Here is a 23331-nt window from a genome sequence, read left to right on the forward strand (position 1 = left end):
TTGTGTAGATTCACTGCAGAAGTATAAATCAAGCTTTAGTCTCCGTTATTCAGAGACATCATCTGTGGAACAGAGTTTACATGTTGACGCTCGTCTTATCTTTCTCATCTCACACTGTTGAGGTGGATAGTTAATGCAAATTAACCTCCTGCCTCCACGTTAAATTTGATCTAATGATGTTAAATGCACCAATTAACCGATCGCATGTCCTCTTGATTAACTGCATGGTTCAATCGAACACCACCGGAAACCACTCTCTCCCTCCCAACAATTCAAAACACAGAAATTTCTTGTTTTTGTATTTTCTGATTGGCTCTTGAGTAAAGCAATATGGTCGTCTTTTAGGCCTCTGATAAGGAGCCAGTAAAAGGTTCGCTTCGCTATGACACACAGGAGAAAAGTATGAGTTATTCAGGTGGGTGCACACACACCAGGTCATGCACATATACAGTATAAATGTTTTCAATACTTTTGTTCACACACGTGAACAGAAGTATTGGAGGTATTGGATCACTTTTTAGAGGTGATCACAGAAACATGAGTTTCTGCCTGACATGGAAAAAAAATAACATGTATACACTACCAGGCAAAAGTTTGGACACCTTCTCGTTCAATGGTTTTCTTCATTTGTAGATTAATACTGGAAGAATAACACTTTTTTGTTTACAACATAATTCCATATGCATTCTTTTATAGTTTTGATGTCTTCAGTATTAATCTGCAATGTATAAAATAATTAAATAAAAACTATGAAATGAGAAGGTGTGTTTAAACTTTTGACTGATGGTGTATATGCCTGCGTTGAAAAGTTTGGGATCAACCAGGCAATTTCATGTTTAACATAACTGCACAAGGGTTTTCTAATCATCAATGAGCCTTTCAACACCATTAGCTAACACAATGTAGCATTAGAACACAGGAGTGATGGTTGCTAGAAATGTTCCTCTGTACCCCTATGGAGATATTCTATTAAAAATACATCATTTCCAGCTAGAATAGTCATTTACCACATTAACAATGTCTAGGCTGCATTTCTGATTCATTTAACGTTATCTTCATTTTTTTAAAAAACAAACCAAAAAAAAACTGCTTTTCTTTCAAAAAATAAGGGCATTTCTAAGTAACCCTAAACTTTTGAGCGATAGTGCAAGTATAAAATAAGGATTCTGGAATTGCACCAGGGCAAAGTGTACCCCAGGGTATACATTGGCCTGGTAGGTCTGTTTATGCCTGTTTACACATAAAGATTAAGCATGTTTAACTATGAATTGTTAAATAATTTTTTTTTTCTATGCTCAGCAAGCAAATCATTACAAAAGAACATGACTAGAATGTCCTTGAGCTAATTACAAATAAAGTTCAAATCAAAGGGAAAAACTGAATTGCATAGACAAAATTGCACGTAAACAAAACATTATCAAAGATTAAAACTGGCTGTTAATTTCAGTTGTTGCTGTATAACTGCTTTCAGTGTAATCTTTTTATCATTATTACCTTTGTATTGTGCTTAAATTAAGATTGGCTTAGGACGCACACAGAGGATCTTCTAGCTGCAAGGCAACAGTGCTAACAGACGAGCTACTGTGCCTAGAACGTTTAATTTCAGTGATTTGTATGTAAATCAACAATGTTAATTTAATTGTTGTAATTTCATATTACATGGGATGCATTTCTGCCTGGTAGGGTATATTCTGGGCTAAGCTATTTTAGCCCCTGGGGTATAAATTGGGCTAAACTGAAGTATGATTTTGGCTGGGAGTGTAATCTCGCCTGTTACACACAGATCAAGTCACTTAGTTTAAGTACCAATCAGACGATACAAACAGATGTTATACAGAAATCTGTTGTACATAAACAATTGAAAGCAATGCCAGCCAGTGTGGATGTTATTTTGTAGTGTTTTGCTTAACTTTTTCTTGGTTTTAAATTCAGTTTTCCCTTTGATTTGATTTTTTTTTTTTTTTCATTGTAATTAGCTCAAGGACATTCTAGTTATGAACTTTCGTGAAGATTGGCTTACTGAGCAAAAAAAGCTTTAAATAACTGAACAATTACAATTTTAACATGCATAATCTTGATGTGTCAACAGGTATAAACTGGCCTAGGCCAGAGTGTACCACAGGATGTTCTTTGGACGGGGGATTAATCTGTCCTGTTGCATCGGGTCATTCCATATAAAATTAGTCAAATCTAAAAAATAAAAAGTTGCCACCTGACCACCACAAAATCAGGTGATTTTTCTCTTTACAGTAACTTCATGACTTCATGAATATTGTCAGAGCTGCAGGCCTTTGAAGCGTGTAGTTGTGAGTTAAAATGTCGCACTTTTTTTTTTTTTTTTTTTTGAGCCTCATGAGATGGACACATGATTTTTAGAAAAAAGCTGCAACCAAATTAGTTTTCTATCCATGTCTGGTGTTACAATCTAAAGACAAAATCTGCTTTTTGTTCAGCATAATTTTTATAACCAATTTTGAGTGAATATCATTGTAAATATAACACATCCCATGATATTGGTGCTTAAAACTGGCTTTTTGAAATACTATGCTGAGCAAAAGTCACATTTTGTCTTTGATGACTAAGACTAATTTATGTCCCTTAGTGTAATGTTTATTTGGTACAATGTCCTTATCACAATTAAAAAGTAAAATTTTGATTAGAAAACGCTTTTTAAATTGTAGATATCTTTTGTTGTTGTTTCAGGATTCATAATTGAGAAGCAGATTTAAAACTGGATTTAGAGTCTATAAAATGCTGTTGAGCTCCATCCAAACTTTGACAGAAACAATCTTCTGGAAATTCTTCATAGATTGTTTTGACACAAATCTTTAACTGTAAGAGTGTTTTTGCGATAAACATGATGCTCACTGACAGGTAAAACTCCGCCTGAGACAACGGTCTCACAGCATTCTTCTTCTTGCAGACAGACTAAAGGTTTGCAAACATCATTTGGCTTCTCTCTTTCCTCAAGGTTGTGATCATTTCCTGAGAGCTTATGTTTTGAATACAAACACAAAAACCAGTTCAAGTCTGCACAACATCCTGTGTCTTTAATAAAGAGATCTGGAGGAAAAACACAGCTGTCCGATGATGGCTCTGAATCACATCAGCCTACATATATTAAATACTACGGCTTTGATCATTTTGCACATTTCTCTTAATTTAGAATTTGTGCATCCTACACATTAAGCTACAAAACCTAGTGATGAAACTTAGGTTTTTTAATTGTTTCATTTTGCGATGTATCAATATCCTGCATTAATAGAATGATTTATTTAAAAACATGGCAGTCAGCTATAATGTGCATTTGTTCTTTTGTGGAAATGGTGCTAAAACTTTCAATTTAAGGTCTTTAAATGCTTTAAATTGATTTCTTAAATATGCAGGTAGTCTAACATCTGTTTTTTTTTTTTTATTTGGAATTACCTAATTAGAGACTAATTACCTAAGTGTGTTTTTGTTGTGGATTTGTTTAACAGGCATGTATAAAGTTTACTAGTTAATAGTTTACGTTGATGGTGGTTCTGTGTCTTCATGTGCTTTGATCATAATACAGAAACATGTAGAATATCTCCTGACATGCTTTAGCTCCTGATTTCACTGAATCACATGTATTTGCAAATGGGGCCAACAGTGCTCTAAACAGGATATGAGCTGCAGTCTCTCTTCTTGGATGTTTTATCAGGTGCAATTAAACAGTTCATATTTTTTTTTCTAAAAGTTTTCATGTCATGTGTCACTGCTGGATGATATTTTAAGCCTCTGAGGTCACTGTTTTAATTTTACTCAGACTTAAACATAAAATACAATTAAGGGTCATTCCATCTAAAGAATAATCAGTGCCTCCCACTGTACTCCCCTCAGAATCCCATGGTTTTTGATTAACTTATTTTTTTTGACTAGCAGATGAACCTGTAATCAGATTCTTGGTTAGAAATGAGACCTTTTATTTGCTATAATTAGTTTTGACCAACCACTTATCCCACATGGTGATAGGACCCTTGAAACTTTACCCAAAATGTACTTTATAGTCAGACACCCTGAAAATATTCAGAGTTTAAAGATAAAATTTTGCAGGGCTTCATTAAATAAACTGAAGTTATTGGAGATATAAAACAGGAAAATCACTCAAAGCAGTACTCCACCAAAGCTCTTCATTCCTCCGTATGGCATTGTCAGAAATGCAGCTTTTTTTCTATTTTTTTAGAAATTCCTTTGTTTGCTTATTAGTTGTTGTTGTTCAGAAATCACGACGGCATAGAATGTGGCAGTTTAATATCGATATACCCACAAGCACAATGACCTTACACTGAGCACAGGTGTGTTATGCATGTGTACATCATGGGTGGATACCTAGTCATGTGACCTAAAAATGTAGTGAGCGGCGGGAATTGATGGGACTCAGAAACACCCCCACAATTTAATCAATTGTTCCTTGTATCATTTCCAAAGGATAAGTCCTCCACGGTTGATTTGTAGTAGGATTGCAATCATGTGGTCCTCAGCAGGCAGCTGATGTAGCCTTCACTTGTCATAGTTACAGTGATGCCATACTGCTATCTCGCAATGACAGAAATCTTTAACAAATAAGTGGATCCAGACTTTAAGCTGCATCACTGCCAAAATCTAATCACTTGGTTCTTGTGTCATTTCTGACCTTCCCTGAAAAATCGATCCAAATCCGTTGGTCTGTTGAGTAATGTTGCGAACAGACAGACAATCGTCATATAACTCCACAATGTTCCTTGGCGGAGCATTAAAATCGTCTGATTCTGAGGTGGGGTGGGACTGGAGGGAACTGATTTCTGATGGAATGACTCCTCCACATGTGTACTAGTCAGTGAAGGGTCAGTTTTTATGTGGAACATAAAAACATATCGGTCTGTTTCAGTATACTTGATATTATAAATTTAAATGCAATTCTTTTTCATTTTTCAGCTCCGTAAAACTCTGTTTGGCATCTTCTGACTTTTGTCTCGAAGCTTCAGGTAACGGACAAATGTGTAAATTCTGAGTAACTAACTTCTCTTTCTGGTCCCCACACAGAAAAATCAAATTGACGGTGACGTCGTATCGGATGGAAACACAAGCACTTCAGCCGAAGAGCGAACCCCTCTACTTCCAGAGAAGACGGACTGACATACTCTCATAGACATACCCAGCTGGAGCTGCGGACTCGCGACCACTAACACATTCCACTGCCATGAACAGAACCACTGTCACAAGGTGCTCTGCTCAGTATATTGAACCAGACTAGATTTAATTTTACTGCACTGTAAAGTTTGTGAAGCTCTCAGCCAAAGACTCACGACATTAAACGTGTTTGTGTTGAGGCTGACTTGTCTCTCGAGGCAATGCGAGTGGAGATTAAAAAGCTAATTTTGTATAAACCAGTTCCAAAAGGGGGAAAAAAAAAAAGTTTTAAATGTGTTCATTCTGCTCCTAATTGAAACATTATCACTTGACCAGGAGCAGTAGGGGACAGTTACTGTGGTGGACATTTTTCTGTGATTTTAGAGAAATGTTTTGAACAAGGGAACTAAGTGGCAGAAAAGCTCAGTCTCTGTGTGACGGCTGCCAGGTTTACAGTATTTCACTACCAATGTGCCTTCAAAGGGAAACCTTTCTTTTTCTCTCACTGACCTCCAGGTCCTTGTTTTTCCACATGTACTGTTCAAGGAGAGGGGCTGAATTTGACAAACACTCTTCTGACAAACAGCTAGAGCCGACGCACTCCTGTTAGTAAACTGCGGTCTTCTGTACGGTGTGAATGTATTTCCCGATCATGTTTGGCGTCAGGCACTTTCATGTTATAAATGAGTGAATGAAGAGAAACAGGGAGGCAATAAGTAACCAGTTTGTGATTGGTGTGTGATCACATTTTACATCAGTGTTCTCTGAAATCCCAACTGTGCTCTGTTGTCTGATACTTGATGTTCTTCTGTTGTCTTTTAGGAGCAAAACTGGATGTAAATAAAGAGTACATTTAAAAATATGAGCTTGGGTATTGACTGTCTGAATCATAGGGTCTGAGGTGTGAAGTCGACCACATTATTTTTTTGTTTGTTTTGACTGCAGGATGCCAAAAATATTGTAAAATAGAAAATACAGTAAGTTTTCATTAGATCAACTTTTCTAGTCCAAGTTTTACATTTTTGGTTTTTTTTTTTTTTTTTAATGTCAAGAGATGGATATGAAGGGATTAAGACATTTTATTGTAAAAACAATGCCATTCTCTAGAATTTTAAAACTGAAGAAAGTAAACAGTAACTGCAGCTTAGATAACAAAAATACCAGAAAATAACCATAATGTTAAAATGATACATTTTCAAATTAAAAATGACGACAAAACCTTTTGTCAATTTTATGAGATCATGTGATTTTTAAAAACTGTATTTTAATGCTTTTCCAATAGAAATGCAGTATTTTTTCATTAAATCAACTTTTCGAGCCCTCATTTTATATCAGAATGCATAGTTTTTGTCTTAATGTTCAAAGCTGGATATGAAGGAATTGAAGGATGTTTTTATTGCTTTTCAGTGTTGAGTCATAGTATTGTTTTGCTTTTAAACAATTTACACAAACAGATTCCAAGAAACTCTGGGAAAAGGTTATTGAAAAGCATAACATTTAAAAAAAATAATTCATTCAACACACTGAATTTTCCTTGGAGTACAGTTAAATCCATCAATAAAAAATGGAAGGAATATCCCGCATGTGTAAATCTGCCATGAGCAAGTTGTCCTCAAAAACTGAGAGAAAGACCCTAGTGAAGCTTTATAGGAGAGTGGCAAAGGGAAAAACAGCCCAACTTAGAATTTGTAGGTGCTTTTGAAAAGGGTTCATGATCCCTGTGTAACCTGACTTGAGCAGTTTTGCACAGAAGAAGAAAAAGAATGGAGGTAAAACTGTAGGATCGAGATGTGACCTCTTGATTGAGACTTGAGACCTATCTTTACAGGCACACTGTGTATTTGCAGTCCAAGTTGCAAATAATAGCCTTTTAAAAAATTATTTGACATTGTATGCTTGCTAGAAATCAGTTTTTACTTTGACACAGAAAAGCCTATTTGAAAATACATTCTTGCTCAAAATGCTGCCGATTATGAAAAGTTTTCTCTCATTAACAAATGTTAAATCGATGTAAAATTACAGAACCAAGACTTCTTTCTCTGTTGAATGTCACTAATTTTAGAAATACATTTTCAGCATTGAATTTGAATTTAATAGTTTAATATACTGAATACAAAAACAAAGTTGTGAAATTTAAATGTCCATTTGTTATTCACAGCTAGAGGTTGGTTTTTAATGTTATTCCTCATCAAATGTGCAAAGTGGGTCAATTCTCAGGCTGTTTCTGCATTGTTATTGAGATCTTTATTGAAAAAGAAGTCTTTCTATATTTTTGAAGTAAACTCAGCAACTGTTACTGAAACATTGCATTGCAGAAAAAGGGGTCAAATTCCTCTGTATTAACTCCTACCTGTTAACTCGTGCTCAGCACCTTCAAAATGGACGGTCAACATGTGACACATGAGAATTACAAGAAAACTTTGATAAGATGACGAGAGCAAAACCAGAACTGACGGTAACCTGCACCACTTGAACAAAACACATTTATGTGTGTGGTGCCAAAATTTATGCACCTGTCTACCTTTGTTTAAATAATTATTGCACACTTTCTGTAAATCCAATAAACTTCATTTCACTTCTCATACCGTAAATCCTCTAATAATGACCTGTGTTCCATTAAAAACCCGTCTCCTTTAATGACCGGGTGTATGGAGTCACAGGAGTGCCAAATCAAAATATAAATACATAAATACATAAATAAATAAATGTGGAAATATAAAGAGAAATAAATAAATAAATAAACGTGGGAATATAAAGAGAAATAAATAAATAAATAAAAAGGAAAATTTTGTCTTTGCTTTTACCTCTTGTTTTTTCCTTTTATTTATTTATTTATTTCTCTTTATATTTCCACATTTATTTATTTAATTATTTATTTCTCTTTATATTTCCACATTTATTTATTTATTTCTCTTTATATTTCCACATTTATTTATTTAATTATTTATTTCTCTCTATATTTCCACATGTATTTATTTATTTATTTTGATTTTGATTTGGCACTCCTGTGACTTCACAGGGGTGCCTCTTTGAAGAAAGCTCATAAAAGCCGACTCCCAATACAAGCTTTTTTTTTGTCTTTTCTTTTTTTCTGTGAAGCGCTACTGCGCTGTACTGACAGCGTGCGTGCCCCAAGACGGACAAGACAACAACAGAAAAAGCATGGCTACCGGTACACCAAAAAGACGAAAGTTTGACGTAAAGTTTAAAGAGGAGGCTTTGCGTTATGCAGCGGAGTATTCAGGAGAGAAAGCTGCAAAGCACTTTAAGGTTGATGCGAAACAAATCCGATATTGGAACAGACAAAAGGATGAGCTGATGGACGCTGACAATAAAAGTGCACGTCTCACCGGAGGAGGGAGAAAAAAAGTGAGCGAGGAAATGGAGGCGCAACTGGTGGAGTGGGTGCAGGACATGAGAAGCAAGCACAACCATGTGTCACGAAAAATGATCCAAAATAAAGCCAAGGAAATATATCCCACCGTGACCGACGCTGATAACCAACCATTTGTCGCCAGCAGTGGCTGGCTAGAAAAGTTTCTGCAGCGCAATGGCATGTCACTCAGACCACACACCACCATGGCACAGAAAGACCCAGATAAACTCACGGAGAAACTGGTCTCATTTGTCGACTACGTGGGAAAGGCTGTCACCTCTAAAGGTATTCTAGAGAAGGACATTATTGCAATGGACGAAACTGCCGTGTGGTTTGATATGGTGTCTCCCACTACCATCGATGCTGTGGGCACAAAAAGTGTGTCCCTTAAAACTACAGGCCATGAGAAAAGCCACCTCACCGTTGTGCTGGCCGCTAAAGCAGACGGCACAAAGCTCAAGCCGTATATCATCTTCAAAGGGGCCATTCATGAGGTGAAGGCAATGAGAGAGCAAATGTCGAGAGCAGTGGTTGCCACATCTAAAAACGGATGGATGAATGATGATCTCACTGCAGACTGGCTCAAGTCAGTGGTGGGAAAATTCAGTTTCAAGCCGCGTCTCCTTGTGTGGGACGCTTACAGGTGCCACATCAGCGCCGCCACCAAAGCTGCACTGAAAGGCTACAACATGACAACTGCAGTGATCCCAGGAGGCTGCACTAAATATGTCCAAGCGCCCGATGTGATTTGGAACCAACCATTCAAGGCGAGTCTACATGAGTCCTATGATCAGTGGATGGCTGGGGACGTAGACAAGCAATACACGCGCCGAGGTAATCCAAAGGCCCCCGCCCGCCGCCTCCTCGTGGAATGGGTGCTCACTGCTTGGGACAAGCTGGACAAGGATCTGATCATTAAGTCCTTCAAAGTCTGTGGACAGACTGTGAACCCTGACAGGAGTGAGGACGACCGCATCCTCTGCTTCAGAGAGGGTGAGCCGTGCGCAGCGGGACGCCAGGCGCTGGCCCAACTCCGACAGCGCGAGGAGAACAGGTGTGCAGCCGAGGAGGAGGAAGATGAAGACGAGCTTCTGAACAACGAGCTTGTTGTTGAGGAAGAGGGTGATGCTGCTAGCGGGGAGGATGGCGAATTTGAGGGAGACAGTGAGTGATCTGTAACTGTTTAATATCAAGGTAACGTGATTTCACTTTACAACCTGTTGCAGTTTTAGTAACCCGAATTGATGTACCGGTATCGACAATACCTTTTTCCTTTTTCTTTGTGTGATTCACGGAGCATCTCTGTCTCTGTCCCTTCCCTCTCTTTCTCCCTCTCGCCCTCTCTATCGTGTCCCACTTTCTCTCTCTAGCTCTGTCGTATTTTGAAGTTTTTGCACAAGTTAAATTGCACTGTTTGTTCCTGTGCAGTAAGCTGCATTTTATATTTCCTATATATTTTATTATTTTGTTATTTGCAGGTATACTGTCACTGTTATACTGGCCCAGCTTTAGGACCACATACAATTATTTGAATGTGCACTAAATAGAACTGGGGCACAGTATTGTGGTACCAGTAGTCTACTTCAGTTGCCCTGTTGACTTATGCTTTTTTTATATTAAATGTACCACCGTTGCACTGTTGCTGTTATTATAGTATTTACCATTGGCAATATTTTGATACTGTTCTTATATGCTGATTGTGCACATGCACTGTTTGTTATTGTGGTATTACCATATAGGAATATTTTGATATAGTTGTTATACAGTATGTTAGATGTGCAGATGCACTGTGTTTGCTATTGTGTTATTTACCATCGGCAATATTTTGTATACCTTAAATATATATATATTTTCTTTTGGTACAGTACTGTAAAACCTGCTGGATGTGCAGTACTGGTAAATACCATATAAAGTGTTATGGTCTTAATGAGAGCAAGCCTATCTCAGAACTGTCACCTTTATTGTAATTGCACTATTTTACTCCTACTTTAAAGTTCTTGAAAGGTGTGACCATATATACTGTAAGTGCACTACTGTTTATTACTGTTTTAGTACTGTTTGATACTTGTTTTCAATAAATGAGCTCAGTACATTTTACTGGGTTCAAACTGACACAAAAGATCTTTCTGCTCTTTTTGAAAATTTTAAAATATAAGCCTCTCTCTTATACATGCCTCCTTTCATTGAAAGCCTGGTGCCAGCTACAGTTGAGACAAATAAAAGCCCCGGCTACTATAAGAGTATTTACTGTATATCACTGTGTTCATCTGCTATATGATATATTTAACTGAAATTGCTGATCGGAACAACCAGTGATTTATAAAGGAAAATTTTGAAAATTATCAGGGGTGGCCAAACTTTTGCATACCACTGTGTGTGTATATATATATATGTGTGTGTGTGTGTGTGTGTGTGTGTGTGTGTGCGTGCACCTTCTGTACGTGTCACTGTATGTTCATAAAAATATATAATAGAATAGAATAGAATAGAATCACTTTATTCATCCCCAAAGGGAAATTCAGTTGTCAGGGTTCTTATCTGTTTAATTTTGAATTGAATAGCCTGACTGCTGATGGCAAGAAAGATTTCCTAAATCTTTCAGTCCTGCACCACAGGGATAGGAGCTGTCCACTGATGTTTTGTTGTTCATTGAGGCAGATGTTAAATGGATGATCCATGTTTGTCAGAATGGCCTCCATCTTGCTCAGTGCCCGTCTCTCCACCTCATCCTCCAATGAGTTCAATCCGATTCCAACCACAGAGCCAGATTTTTTAATCAGTTTGTTTAGATGCCTTGCATCCTTGTTCTTTATACTGCCTCCCCAGCAGACTGCAGCATAAAACAGGACACTTGCTACCACAGACTGATAAAACATCTGCAGCATCTTACTGCAGATGTCTAAAGATCGAAGTCTCCTGAGGCAATAAAGTCGGCTCTGGCCCTTTTTGTAGATGAAGTCTACGTTTGTAGACCAGTCCAGCTTATTATCAAGGTGGACACCAAAATATTTATATGATGTCACCATCTCGATGTCCACGCCACAAGTGTTCACTGGCTGAAGAGGGGGTTTGGATCTGCGGAAATCGATGATCATTTCCTTTGTCTTTGAGGTGTTGAGTAGCTGGCAGTTTTTGTGACTCCAGTCACTGAAGGCACTCATCAGTGTGGGAAATGGTGTGAGTTATAATTTGCTAAGAGTGCATATTAAAGAGTTGTATTGGTTCTGAGGAATAGGAAGGTCAAGAGCATCATCACCACGGTGTGACTGTAATGAAACAAAGAAGAAAAGTCCAGAATCAATAAGAAGGAGCTTATGCTTTATTTTACTTATTACTCATGTGTTTGAATGCAAGGATGATCAAGACATAAGGTGATTAATAATAAAAGTACAGACAGTTTTTGACGTAAGCCGTAATCAGTAAAGAACATGAGCTTGTTGTGTGTGCAGTCTCTAATCTTGCTTTGCAGGGGTGAAGTCATTCCTACGAGAGCGATAACGACAAAACATCAGCTGTGAAAGAGGAGAATGGACCAACGCAGCACTGGAGGGGGCGGCCAGCAATGTGACCTAGAAAGCTACACACACTGTTAGAGTATAAGAAGACTGGGCCAGGTACAGTTAGCGGTCTGATTCCATCCGAACTGACCGAACACTTGTTGGTGGTTAGGGACAGAGGATTCAGGCCCAGAGCTCTGTATCGCACATTCAGTTTGCTGTAATAAATACTTTCGATTTTAAGAAGAAGTCTCCTGACTACTCCATCAAAACAACTGGGCGGAAATAGCCTTACACATATTCTGTTGGCTTGGTTAATGGTAGAATAGACTGATTTCCAACATCAGATCTCTGTATTCACCTTCATGTCCATTTCTGATACATGCCACGATAGCAGTGTCATCAGAGTATTTCTGAATGTGGCAGGGCTTAGTGCTGTATTTGAAGTCAGATGTATACAGTGTGGACAGGAATGGAGCCAGGATACACATATATACATATATGTGTACAATGTTTGCAGATGACATTGTGATATGTAGTGAGAGCAGGGAACAGGTGGAGGAGAAGCTAGAGGCGTGGAGGTTTGCCCTGGAAATGAGAGGAATGAAGGTTAGCCGCAGCAAGACGGAGTATCTGTGTGTGAATGAGAAGGACCCAAGTGGAAGAGTGAGGTTACAGGGAGAAGAGATCAAGAAGGTGGAGGATTTTAAGTACTTAGGGTCAACAGTCCAGAGCAATGGAGAGTGTGGAAAAGAGGTGAAGAAGCATGTACAGGCAGGCTGGAACGGCTGGAGAAAAGTGTCAGGTGTGATGTGTGATAGAAGAGTTTCAGCTAAAATGAAAGGAAAGGTTTACAAAACTGTGGTGAGACCAGCCATGTTGTTTGGTCTGGAGACAGTGTCCCTGAGGAAAAGACAAGAGGCAGAGCTGGAGGTAGCAGAACTGAAGATGCTGAGGTTCTCTTTGGGAGTGACCAGGATGGATAGGATCAGGAATGAGTACATCAGAGGGACAGCACATGTTAGAGGCTTTGGAGATAAAGTCAGAGAGGCCAGACTGAGATGGTTCGGACATGTCCAGAGGAGAGAGAGTGAATATATTGGTAGAAGGATGCTGAGTTTCCCACTGCCAGGCAGGAGGCCTAGAGGAAGACCAAAGAGGAGGTTTATGGATGTGGTTAAAGAGGACATGAAGGTAGTTGGTGTGAGAGACGAAGATGCAGCAGACAGGGTTAGATGGAGGCAACTGATTCGCTGTGGCAACCCCTGAAGGGAAAAGCCAAAAGGAAAAGAAGAAGAAGAAGTGTATACATAAACATATATGTATATACATATATACATTAGGGATGGGAATTTCAACTAATTTCCGGTTCGGAAAACTTGCAATTTAACCCTTTATGCGCCAAAGTCACAATATTGCGACAAGCAACATTGCTGAACATAACAAGCCATAGCTTCAAATATACTGCCTCATGTGCCTCATGTACTGTACACCAGGAGATGGCGGACATCTGGAACTTCAATCTGAGCATCAGTTGTGGGCGTGTTTTCATTCAAAGTTTTGGAGTTTACAGAGTTTGAAAACCGAGGAGACGAAAACCAGTCGGGACCGGGGGCCACGAAGCGTGGCTGTGCCGGGGGGGTGAACGGACAGGCGGTGTACGTTTGGAGAAATGAACGTGTCATCTGGAGGTCGACCGCCCCCTGCTACGTGTGCGTGTGAGGGGAAGGGAGGAGGAGCAATTCTCTCCCTGGCTGCTCAGCCTGTTTACACAGAAGCCGATGCAGAGGCGCGAACAACAAGGTGCATGATGCTTAATGCAGCGTTTAACCGACTAGTAAAATACTAAACAGTTAATAATTGAGTAGGCGGTTAAACGATTAAACGACTAGTCACGCACATCCCTAATATACATATACGTATATAGGGCTGCACAGTGGAGTAGTGGTTAGCACTTTTGCCTTGCAGCAACAAGATCCCCGGTTCAAACCCCGGGGTGGGCCTGGGATCTTTCTGCATGGAGTTTGTATGTTCTCCCTGTGCATGCGTGGGTTTTCTCCGGGCACTCCGGCTTCCTCCCACAGTCCAAAAACATGCTGAAGTTAATTGGTTACTCTAAATTGCCCGTAGGTGTGAATGTGAGTGTGATTGTTTGTCTGTATATGTAGCCCTGCGACAGACTGGCGACCTGTCCAGGGTGTCCCCTGCCTTTGCCCGAGTCAGCTGGGATAGACTCCAGCACCCCCCGCGACCCTAGTGAGGATAAAGCGGTGTATAGAGAATGGATGGATGGATATATGTATATACATACATCTATATGTGTGTGCGTGTGTTTATATATATATACATATATATCTTTATACATATATATGTATATAGATATATATACATAATATATATACATTTATATACATATATATGTACGTATATGTATATATTTTTAAAAACGTGCAGTGACATGTACAGAAGCACAAAGTGAGACTGCAGGAGGCTCTTCATAAATGTGCTTTGTTTAAGTGCTGCAGGTTGCAGCAAAGTTTTCTTGTAATTCTCATGTGTCACACGTTGACCTTCTATTATGAAAGTGCTGAACATGAGTGAACAGGTAGAATGAGTTAATACTGAGGAATTTGACCCCTTTATCTGCACTGCAGCCTTTATCTTCAGAGATAATGACTTCCACTTGTTCCCTGAAAATACATGCAAAGTTGAAAGTCAAAGTCTGGTAAAACCCTTGCTGTTCTGAGCAGTTTTAGCAATGAATCAAGCCACCTAATTTATATTCCTCTATTTATTGCTAAACAACTCTCATGTAAACTTTACAGAAAAATGGTTGGTTGACTTAAGAGGACACAATTAAATATTTCAACGTAAATGACTCAACTGATATACATCATTAAATTGTAGGACATTAATACACAATTATTTGAAAAAATAAATCAGTTTCTGCTTGCTACTAAAATAGTAATATGTGAAGGCAACAGATTTTCTATGCAGACATGATACACTTAGTTTTACTGAAAATATGAGAGGATTTGGAAAATGCTTTTATTAATGAAAAACAACACTCTTGTCAGCTTATTTAAGTCAACAAAGTTATGGAATATCTGTGAGCATTTCATAGCTTAACTGTTTATTTGGTTATTTATTTTATATTTTTCATTTGAAGTGTAGTTTGACATGGTTGACCACATATCAAATTATGATGGTAACAGAGAGGCCCTACTGCATGGGAAAAACACACGTCTTTTGTGACAAATGCAACGTCCACCTTTGCTGTGTGCCACAGAAACTACATGACAGTTGTTCATGAAAAATGAGTGAATAGATAAAAGTATCCACGAGCTGATATCTGTTCCAGCTGTTGGTGGGATCACTTATGTGGACTCCTATGTTAAAAAGTATGGCAATAGATTCATGATATTTTACTGACCCATCCACATGTAAAGTTATTCATTAGTCATTAAAGAATTGGAGGACATTTTAAGTCCCACCCATCAAATTTCAAATAATCCATGTACAAATTATTACCTCAGCCAGGAGGTTATGTAATCGCCGGAGTTTGTTTGTCTGTGTGTGTGTGTGTCTGTGTGTGTGTGTGTGTGTCTGTGTGTGTGTGTCTGTGTGTGTGTGTGTCTGTGTGTCTGTGTGTGTTAACAGCATAACTCAAAAAGTCATGGACGGATTTTCACCAAATTTTTACAGGATGTCCGGAAGAGCAAAAGTAACAATCGATTAGATTTTGGAGGTGATCCGGTTTACCGTCTGGATCCAGGATTTTTTGAAGGTCGAAGGACAATTGCAAGGGATGGCCGCCAGGCCATCTCTCAATTGTACAGACAGAGGTCGTCGGATCGATCCCAGGCGACGGCCGAATTCCGCGCGTCCGGTTCGGCCTGCCCGAGCGAGTCGGGACCGACGGAACGAAGCGGCGGCGACGCGTACGGTACCGTCACGTGCGCGTGCAACGCTACCGTTACGTGCGTGCGGCGGCGGCGCCGTCAAAACACTGTGCTGTTACACTGTACATGAATGTTATGCTTTGTGCACAAAGATCCCGGGCGACGGCCGACTTCTGCGCGGCCGGTTCGGGCTGCCCGAGCGAGTCGGGACCGACGAAACGAAGCGGCGACGATGCGTATGGTACCGTCACACGCACGCGCAACGCTACCGTTATGTGCGTGCGTCAAAACACTGTGCTGTTACACTGTACATGCATGTTATGCGTTGTGCACAAACTGTTCAAACTAAATTAAATCCGTCCATTACGTTTTGGGCTATGCTGTTAACAGACAAACAGACAAACACACAGACAAAGAAACTCCGATTGGTCATCTGTACAATCGAGCGATGGCCTGGCGGAGGTCTGCACTCTCCGAGTGCTTTTCTAGTTAAATCATGCAGTTGTTGTGAAAATGTACTTGTCCTGAGACCAAATCTAAAAAAAACAAACTAGGAGACAAAAATATTTGAAAATATTTTAAAAATACCAAATAAGTCTGGAGTTGCCCCTAAAATACAATATTTCTCTCATCCAACCCCTTGATGACCAAACTGAATCGTATATAGAGTAGTTAAAATGAAATTCAAATCTCCTTTTTTGGTGTCATTTTGTTTAGAAATCTTTAACAAATCTGTGGATCCAGACTATAAGTCACATCACTGCCAAAATCTAATCACTTGGTCTTTATGCCATTTCATCCAAATCTTTAAGTCTGTGTTTGAGTAATGTTACAGACAGGCAGGAACATGTGGAACATGTGCCCCACAACATGTTGCCATAACCTTTTTAGCTGCAAGAAGACAAAAACAGTGAATCTCATGATACTCTAGAATTACCATCATCAAACATAGCATAAGCTGTGTCCTCGCTTCTATTTTTCATATTTTCATAACATTGCCAGCCTTGACTGAATGTCTCAGTCTACCTCATGTAACCCTGTTATGCATATTATCAGGATAAGATTAACTCTTTTCACTTTTGCAAAACAAAAAATAGCTTGTGTATCCTTGGAGAGTGAGTTCAGAGTGAGTTAACTGCCTTCATTTTAAGATCTTTGGATTTGGCATTAAAAGAGAAACTATTATAAATTTGAATCTCCTGCTGTCTATCACTACAATGACTGTGGTGTTGGTGAAGTTTAGAAGAACAATATTTATCACGTACACCACCGTTCAAAAGTTCGGAGTCACTTAGAAAAGTCATTTTTAAAAGAAAAGCATTTTTTCAATGTAGATAGCATTAAATGAATCAGAAATACAGTCTAGACATTGTTAATGTGGTAAATGACTGTTCGAGCTGGAAATGGCTGATTTTTAATGGAATATCTGTATAGGGATACAGAGGAATATTTCCAGCAACCATCACACTGTGTTCTAATGCTACATTGTGTTAGCTAATGGTGTTGAAAGGCTCATTGATGATTAGAAAACCTTTGTACAATTATGTTAGCGCATAAATAAAAGCGTGAGTTTTTATGGAAAACATGAAATTGTGTGGGTGAACCTAAACCTTTGAACTGTAGTGTATGTGAAAAAGTTAAGTATAACAAGTGTTTCTGAAACATTTAATAACTAGACTAGATGTGTGCTACAGATATCTGTAATTACATTAGTCAGAGGGAACATTTCACATTCCTCCAGGACAAATGGTGTCATTTTTACCGTTCATGTGTTTCTTACTATTGATATCTACAGTTCAGCTGCAGATGTCCACGGTGAATTCTGACTAACTATGGATCAATTTCAGATATTAGCAGTTTGGCTTTAACTGCCATTCCTTCACACCTGTACAATATACCAATGTACATACAGCACCCACCATAATTATTGGCACCTTTGGTTAAGATGTGTTCTTAAGCTTCTAATAAATTCATTTTTTTCCTAAATAATATAGGACCACAATGAAAAAAAGAGGAAAATCCAACCTTTAAGTAAAATGCATTTATTCAGTGGGGGGGAAATAAACACGTTAAGAAATAATTCTTTTACATCAAATCATGTGCCACAATTATTAGCAACCCTGATGTTAATACTTTGTACAATCCCCTTTTGCCAACAAAACAGCACCTAATCTTCTCCTATAATGTTTCACAAGATGGGAGAATACAGAAAGAGGGATCTTTGGCCATTCCTCTTTGCACAGTGACTCTAAATCATCCAGCGACCTGGCTCCTCTCCTTTACACTCTCCTCTTCAGCTCACTCCACAGGTTTTCAATGGGGTTGAGGTCTGGAGCACCAAGATGACCATGGAAGGAGCTTGATTCTGTGTCTGGTGAACCATTTCTGTGTAGATTTGGCCACATGTTTAGGGTCATTATCTTGCCAAAAGACCCAGTGATGAGCCATCTTCAGCTTTCAGCAGAGGTCAAATGTCCTGGTATTTCAAAGCGTTCATGATGCTGTTGAAAAATGTTGAAATTAAAACTAAAATTACACTGCAACACAACAGTAGAGAAGAATTAAAACTGCGTCACAGCAAGAAGAATTAAAACTGCGTCACAGCAAGAAGGATCAGCTCTAGACACAGTAGCATAATGTAAGAAGATCAGTCTGATAAATGTAGAAGTGCGACCTACTGACTAAAACTGGCCAAAACTGGTTTTGACTGGTTGTAACAGTGTGTCAGGCGAGGTCATGTAAGGACAGGAGGGGGTACTTTGGGTAAACATGTATTTGCTGAAGTGTAAAGAGTATAAAGAACTGATCTGATGAGGTGCCTCGTGGTAAATAAAGGCTCTGATTGGTTGGGCAGTGAGACAGCAGGAGGGATTTGGCACACCTCCTGGTGGATCTGCTCAACTTTTGATTTTTTTAGGAAAGCATCAGGAATTCAGACACTATTAACAGAATAAATGATGTGATGGTGTCAGACAAGTCCCAACTTGTCCCAAAAAAAGAAGGATGGACCTGGGGCGTGGAACCCCAGAGCCAAAAAGTATATATGCCAGGGCATCGGAGGGCACAGACAGATTTACCCCGGGGTATCTCACAGAGTGTTATGACCTGTGCTATAAACACTTTATCACAAGACTCTTCACTGTTTTTCATTGGTGACACTGCTGCAACTATTATTTTTTGACCAAGGATTTTTTTTTTAAATGAGGACCTAGAATAAAGACAGAAGACTTAATCTGTGAAGACAATTTATCCACTACAATGCCATGCACCCTAACAAGGTTCCCAATGCCTCTGGAAGAGAAACAGGCCCACAGCATACCCGCATATTTCACAAAGCATGAGGTGCTTTTCTGCATACTCGTCTTTTGTGTTCTACCAGACCCACTTGGAGTGTTTTTTGCCAGACACACTTAGAGTGTAGCGAACTCCAGATGTTTGTGTTTATGATTGTGAGCGAGAAAAGTTTTTTTCCGTGCACGCCTCCCAAACAGCTTGTTGGCACGTAGATAGCGCCTGATGGTTGTTTTGGAGACTTTGTAACCCCAAGATGCTGTCATCTGTTGCAATTTCTTAACAGTGAGCTTTGGAGAACTTTTTCTTTCTCTTACCATCCTCCTCACTGTGCATGGTGGCAAAATAAACTTGCGTCCTCATCCAGGCTCGTTTACCACTGTTCCAGTTGTTTTAAACTTCTTAATGATTCCTCTGACAGTAGATATGGGCAGGTGCAGGCGAGGGGCTATTTTCTTGTAGCCATTGCCTGACTTGTGAAGGTCGACACACATATGCCTTACTTGAATGGTGTGTTCCTTTGTCTTTCCCATGTTGAAGAGTGGATAAGGGAAATGGCCTCTGTGTCGCATCATGTTTATACCCCAGGGAAACAGGAAATGATGAATTACTAATTAAACGTTCCTAGATACTCTGATCACCTTTGTAAACTACAGTAGAAATGACAGCAATACTTCAGTTACATTTATTTCCTAGGAAATGTTAGGGGTGCTAATAATTGTGGAACAGGTGATTTTATGATTGCAGCTTTTAGGAATATTTCCTGGTTTCTTTCTTCCTCTATGACAGTAAACTGAATGTCTTTGGGTTATGGACAAAGAGTTCATTTGCAAAAACAGGTAACTCTGTTTTATAAATTTTCAGAAAACTCATTTTGTTATTGTTTACTCGAGGTAATAATAATAACACTAATAATTTATTTTTTCTCTATTCTGTCATGTATTTTTCTACTGAGTCAAATCCACTCAGCTTCAGTTTGATTGATAGTATCTCAAGTAAACAATAAAATAAAAAGTTTTCTGAAAATGTATCAAAACGGAGTTATCTGTTTTTGCAAATGAACTCTTCAGATGTTTCTCATCTTGAGCTTTGGGAAACGCTGCACATTACGTGTTTTTCAGCATTTTGTGACGTTTCACAGACCAAACAGCAAATCGATTACTCTGGAAAATAGTTGACAGATGAATTGACAATGAAAATAGTTGTTAGTTGCAGCCTCGGGGACACTTTAAAAGTGGAAATCGACTGCAGCTGATGATCATCTGTTCAGCCCTTTCCTGTTCGTGAGATTTCCACGTGAACAAATTCATACAGGAATAGTTCCCCAACTGTCGTGATAAACTGAACAGCCTGTTCATCACTGATTAGAGACAGTTGGAGAAATTGGAAATACAATAAGTCTCTTTATCCTGATCACCAGCTCAGAGTGAAATCTGAAAACCTGCAGTAAAAACTGAAAATTAGTGCCTGCTGTAAATAGTAAATTAGAGTGTCATGGTGGCATTGGGACTCTCTAAGCAACCTTTTAATAATTAATTCTGGTATATTTGATAAATTCATTCCTTTGTGTGAACTGCTGCTTGTTACTTCTGTAGGGTTATCTTCATATGCTTCTTAACCCTCGTGTTGTCTTAACATCCTGAACACTCTGCTTGTCCTAACGGGTCAAAACTGACCCACCTCCACTTAGCCTCTAAAATAGAGCAGTTTAACTGAATTTTCAACCAAAAATGTATTTTACATGAAAAAGCAACCTGTTCTGAATCACACACTTTGTGAATGTCTGAGTTTTCCTTCTTCAGAGGGTAGAAAGACTGTGTTTAATCAGTCTACACCACTCATTTTTATCACATCTTTCATGTTATAACTGTTTTCTTTACTAAAGTAGAGCTTCTTTTTTTTTACCACTAGTATTATTGCCAAAGGTAGCTGAAGGTGAAAACATTATTTATTTATCAAGAGATAGTACTTGTATATCCTAAGAAGATACCAAAAATGTGCAGAAAGTAGCTTTAAATGCATTTTTTGAAGGGAAACAACAGTGTACATGAAAGTTGAAGTTTTTCTGAGATCAATCACATACATAATCTCAATTCCTCAGTGTGTGTGTGTGTGTGTGTGTGTGTGTGTGTGTGTGTGTGTGTGTCTGTCTGTCTGTGTGTCTGTGTGTCTGTGTGTCTGTGTGTCTGTGGTGTATAACTTTGATGAAAATATTAACCAAGAAAATGTTTCACTTTTTCTAATGTTGCGGTGACTTTTGGAAAAATCACTAAATTTCAAGTTTAAAAAAAAGCCATTTAGGGGTTTTTCTCTGCTGTTAAACATAGTGGCCAGGTCATTCTTGACCCTAAGACAACACAAGGGTTAAGAGAAGCCTTGTATGAGTGTGACTGTCTAACAATAGGACTCTGGCAATCAGAAGTAAAGTTTAGTTTAGTTCAAAGTTTTCTTAGACAGTTCAAAAGAAGCAAAGTGTTAGAAGATACATTCAGCAAAGTGAAAGAGTTGATGTGCAACAAAGTGTTAAAAGTTATGGAGAGATTGTAGAAATGTAAGTAGTTAAATATCCACAGGATGTAGAGCCACCATTAGTTTTTCCAGTGCTGGTAACAGCTGTATGCTGGACATGTAGATCCCAATTTACATCCGCCTCAAATCACATCAATATGTATGTGGATGACACAACAGTAGTGGGTCTCATTTGGGACAACAACGATCTGTCCTACAGGGAGGAGGCGAAGCGACTGTTGGACTGGTGCAGTGTGATCTCATCTAGTCCTGAATGTGGAAAGGACCAAGGAGTTGATCATCAACTTTCACTTCTCATCACAGACAATAAAGCAGTGGAGGTGGTCAGCAGCACCAAATTTCTGGGGTTGCACATTCTGGACAGTCTAGACTGGTCGTTGCAGACATTATCTCTAGTTAAATGGGCTCAGCAACGTCTGCACTTCCTTGCGACAGATGAAGAGAGCACAGCTGCTCCCTCCCATTCTGACCACCATCTACAGAGGCACCATAGAGAGCGTGCTGACCAACTGTATCTCCATCTGGTTTGGCAGCTCCAGGGCCTCAGACAGGAAGTTGCTGCAGAGGGTGGTGAGGACGGCAGAGAAGATCATCAGGACCTCTCTTCCATCCATCCATGATGTTGCACACAAGCGCTGTCTCAGCAGAGCTCTTGACATTAGCTTGAGTCCATCCCAACTGACTTACAGTGAAAGCAGGGGACCCCTGGACAGGTCACATGTAAACATTTAATTGCAATTTCATTTTTTAAATTTTAACCCTAACCCTAACCCATTAAACACAGGGTAAAGATGCCGTATACCAGATTATAGCATACTTGCTAGTTTCCATCTGCAGTCCCTTGGGCAGGCAAGAAAGAAACCAGAAAAAGCAGAAAAAGCAGAAACGCAGTACATCACATTGAAAAAGATCTCACATTCCCACGGTTAAAAAGTCACTGTAAGGACTGTCAGTCTTGACAGGCTTGGTTTCTTCAGATCCATTTTTTGTCTGGATAGAAAAGTCTTTAAAATCTGTTATAGTCTTTAGTTCAGAGGGCAGCTTGTCCATTTATTGCTTTGTAGGAGAAAGCTGATTGTCCAAAAGCAGTTTTACATAAAGGGGTACAACACTGCCACCTAGAAGAAGCCCTTGTTGTCCTGGTAGTATTTCCAGAAGTGCAATGAATAAAAAACTAGAGCGGTGAGGGCTCATAACCATGAACAACCTAGAAAACCATTTGCATACATATTCATGCTTTCAAAATTTAACAACCCATGCTTATCCAATACACCACAGTGGCGATACTGTTGTGTCTTCTTATCCAGGATATTAATGGCTGATTTCTATAAGGATTTGAGAGGTTTCAAAGTCGTGTTGGCTTGTGATGAGATACAATGAGTGAAATATGACAAAGCGTAAAAAATGTGTATGCACTTTCAAAAGTCAGAGAGTTTCTGATACTTCTGAAATGAGAGCGGTTATATTTCAGTGTCCGACTTATTTGTTTAATGTGCTTTTTAAAGCTGAGCATGGAGTCTGAGGTAACACCAAGATCCACTACCAGTCCTGGGGTGGCTAATTGGGAGAACCGGGACAATTCCCGGTGGGCCGGTGTTCAGTC

At 39.1% G+C, this 23331-nt stretch overlaps 1 protein-coding gene across 2 annotated transcripts in view; it reads left to right on the plus strand.

Annotated features, from left to right (window-relative positions):
* Positions 1-5995, plus strand: part of scarb1 (scavenger receptor class B, member 1) — a 29140-nt gene extending 23145 nt beyond the window's left edge. Inside the window, exons 12-13 of one of the 2 annotated variants that reach the window (XM_022220967.2) lie at positions 346-415; positions 5047-5995. In XM_022220967.2, coding sequence (XP_022076659.1) covers positions 346-415; positions 5047-5060 — 84 coding nt within the window. In that variant the 3' untranslated portion in view covers positions 5061-5995. The remainder of the gene's footprint in view (positions 1-345; positions 416-5046) is intronic. The other variant, XM_022220966.2, reaches the window with a different exon arrangement.
* Positions 5996-23331: the final 17336 nt, after the last annotated feature.

The sequence above is a fragment of the Acanthochromis polyacanthus genome, chromosome 18, assembly GCF_021347895.1.
Source record: "Acanthochromis polyacanthus isolate Apoly-LR-REF ecotype Palm Island chromosome 18, KAUST_Apoly_ChrSc, whole genome shotgun sequence".
Taxonomy (NCBI): domain Eukaryota; kingdom Metazoa; phylum Chordata; class Actinopteri; family Pomacentridae; genus Acanthochromis; species Acanthochromis polyacanthus.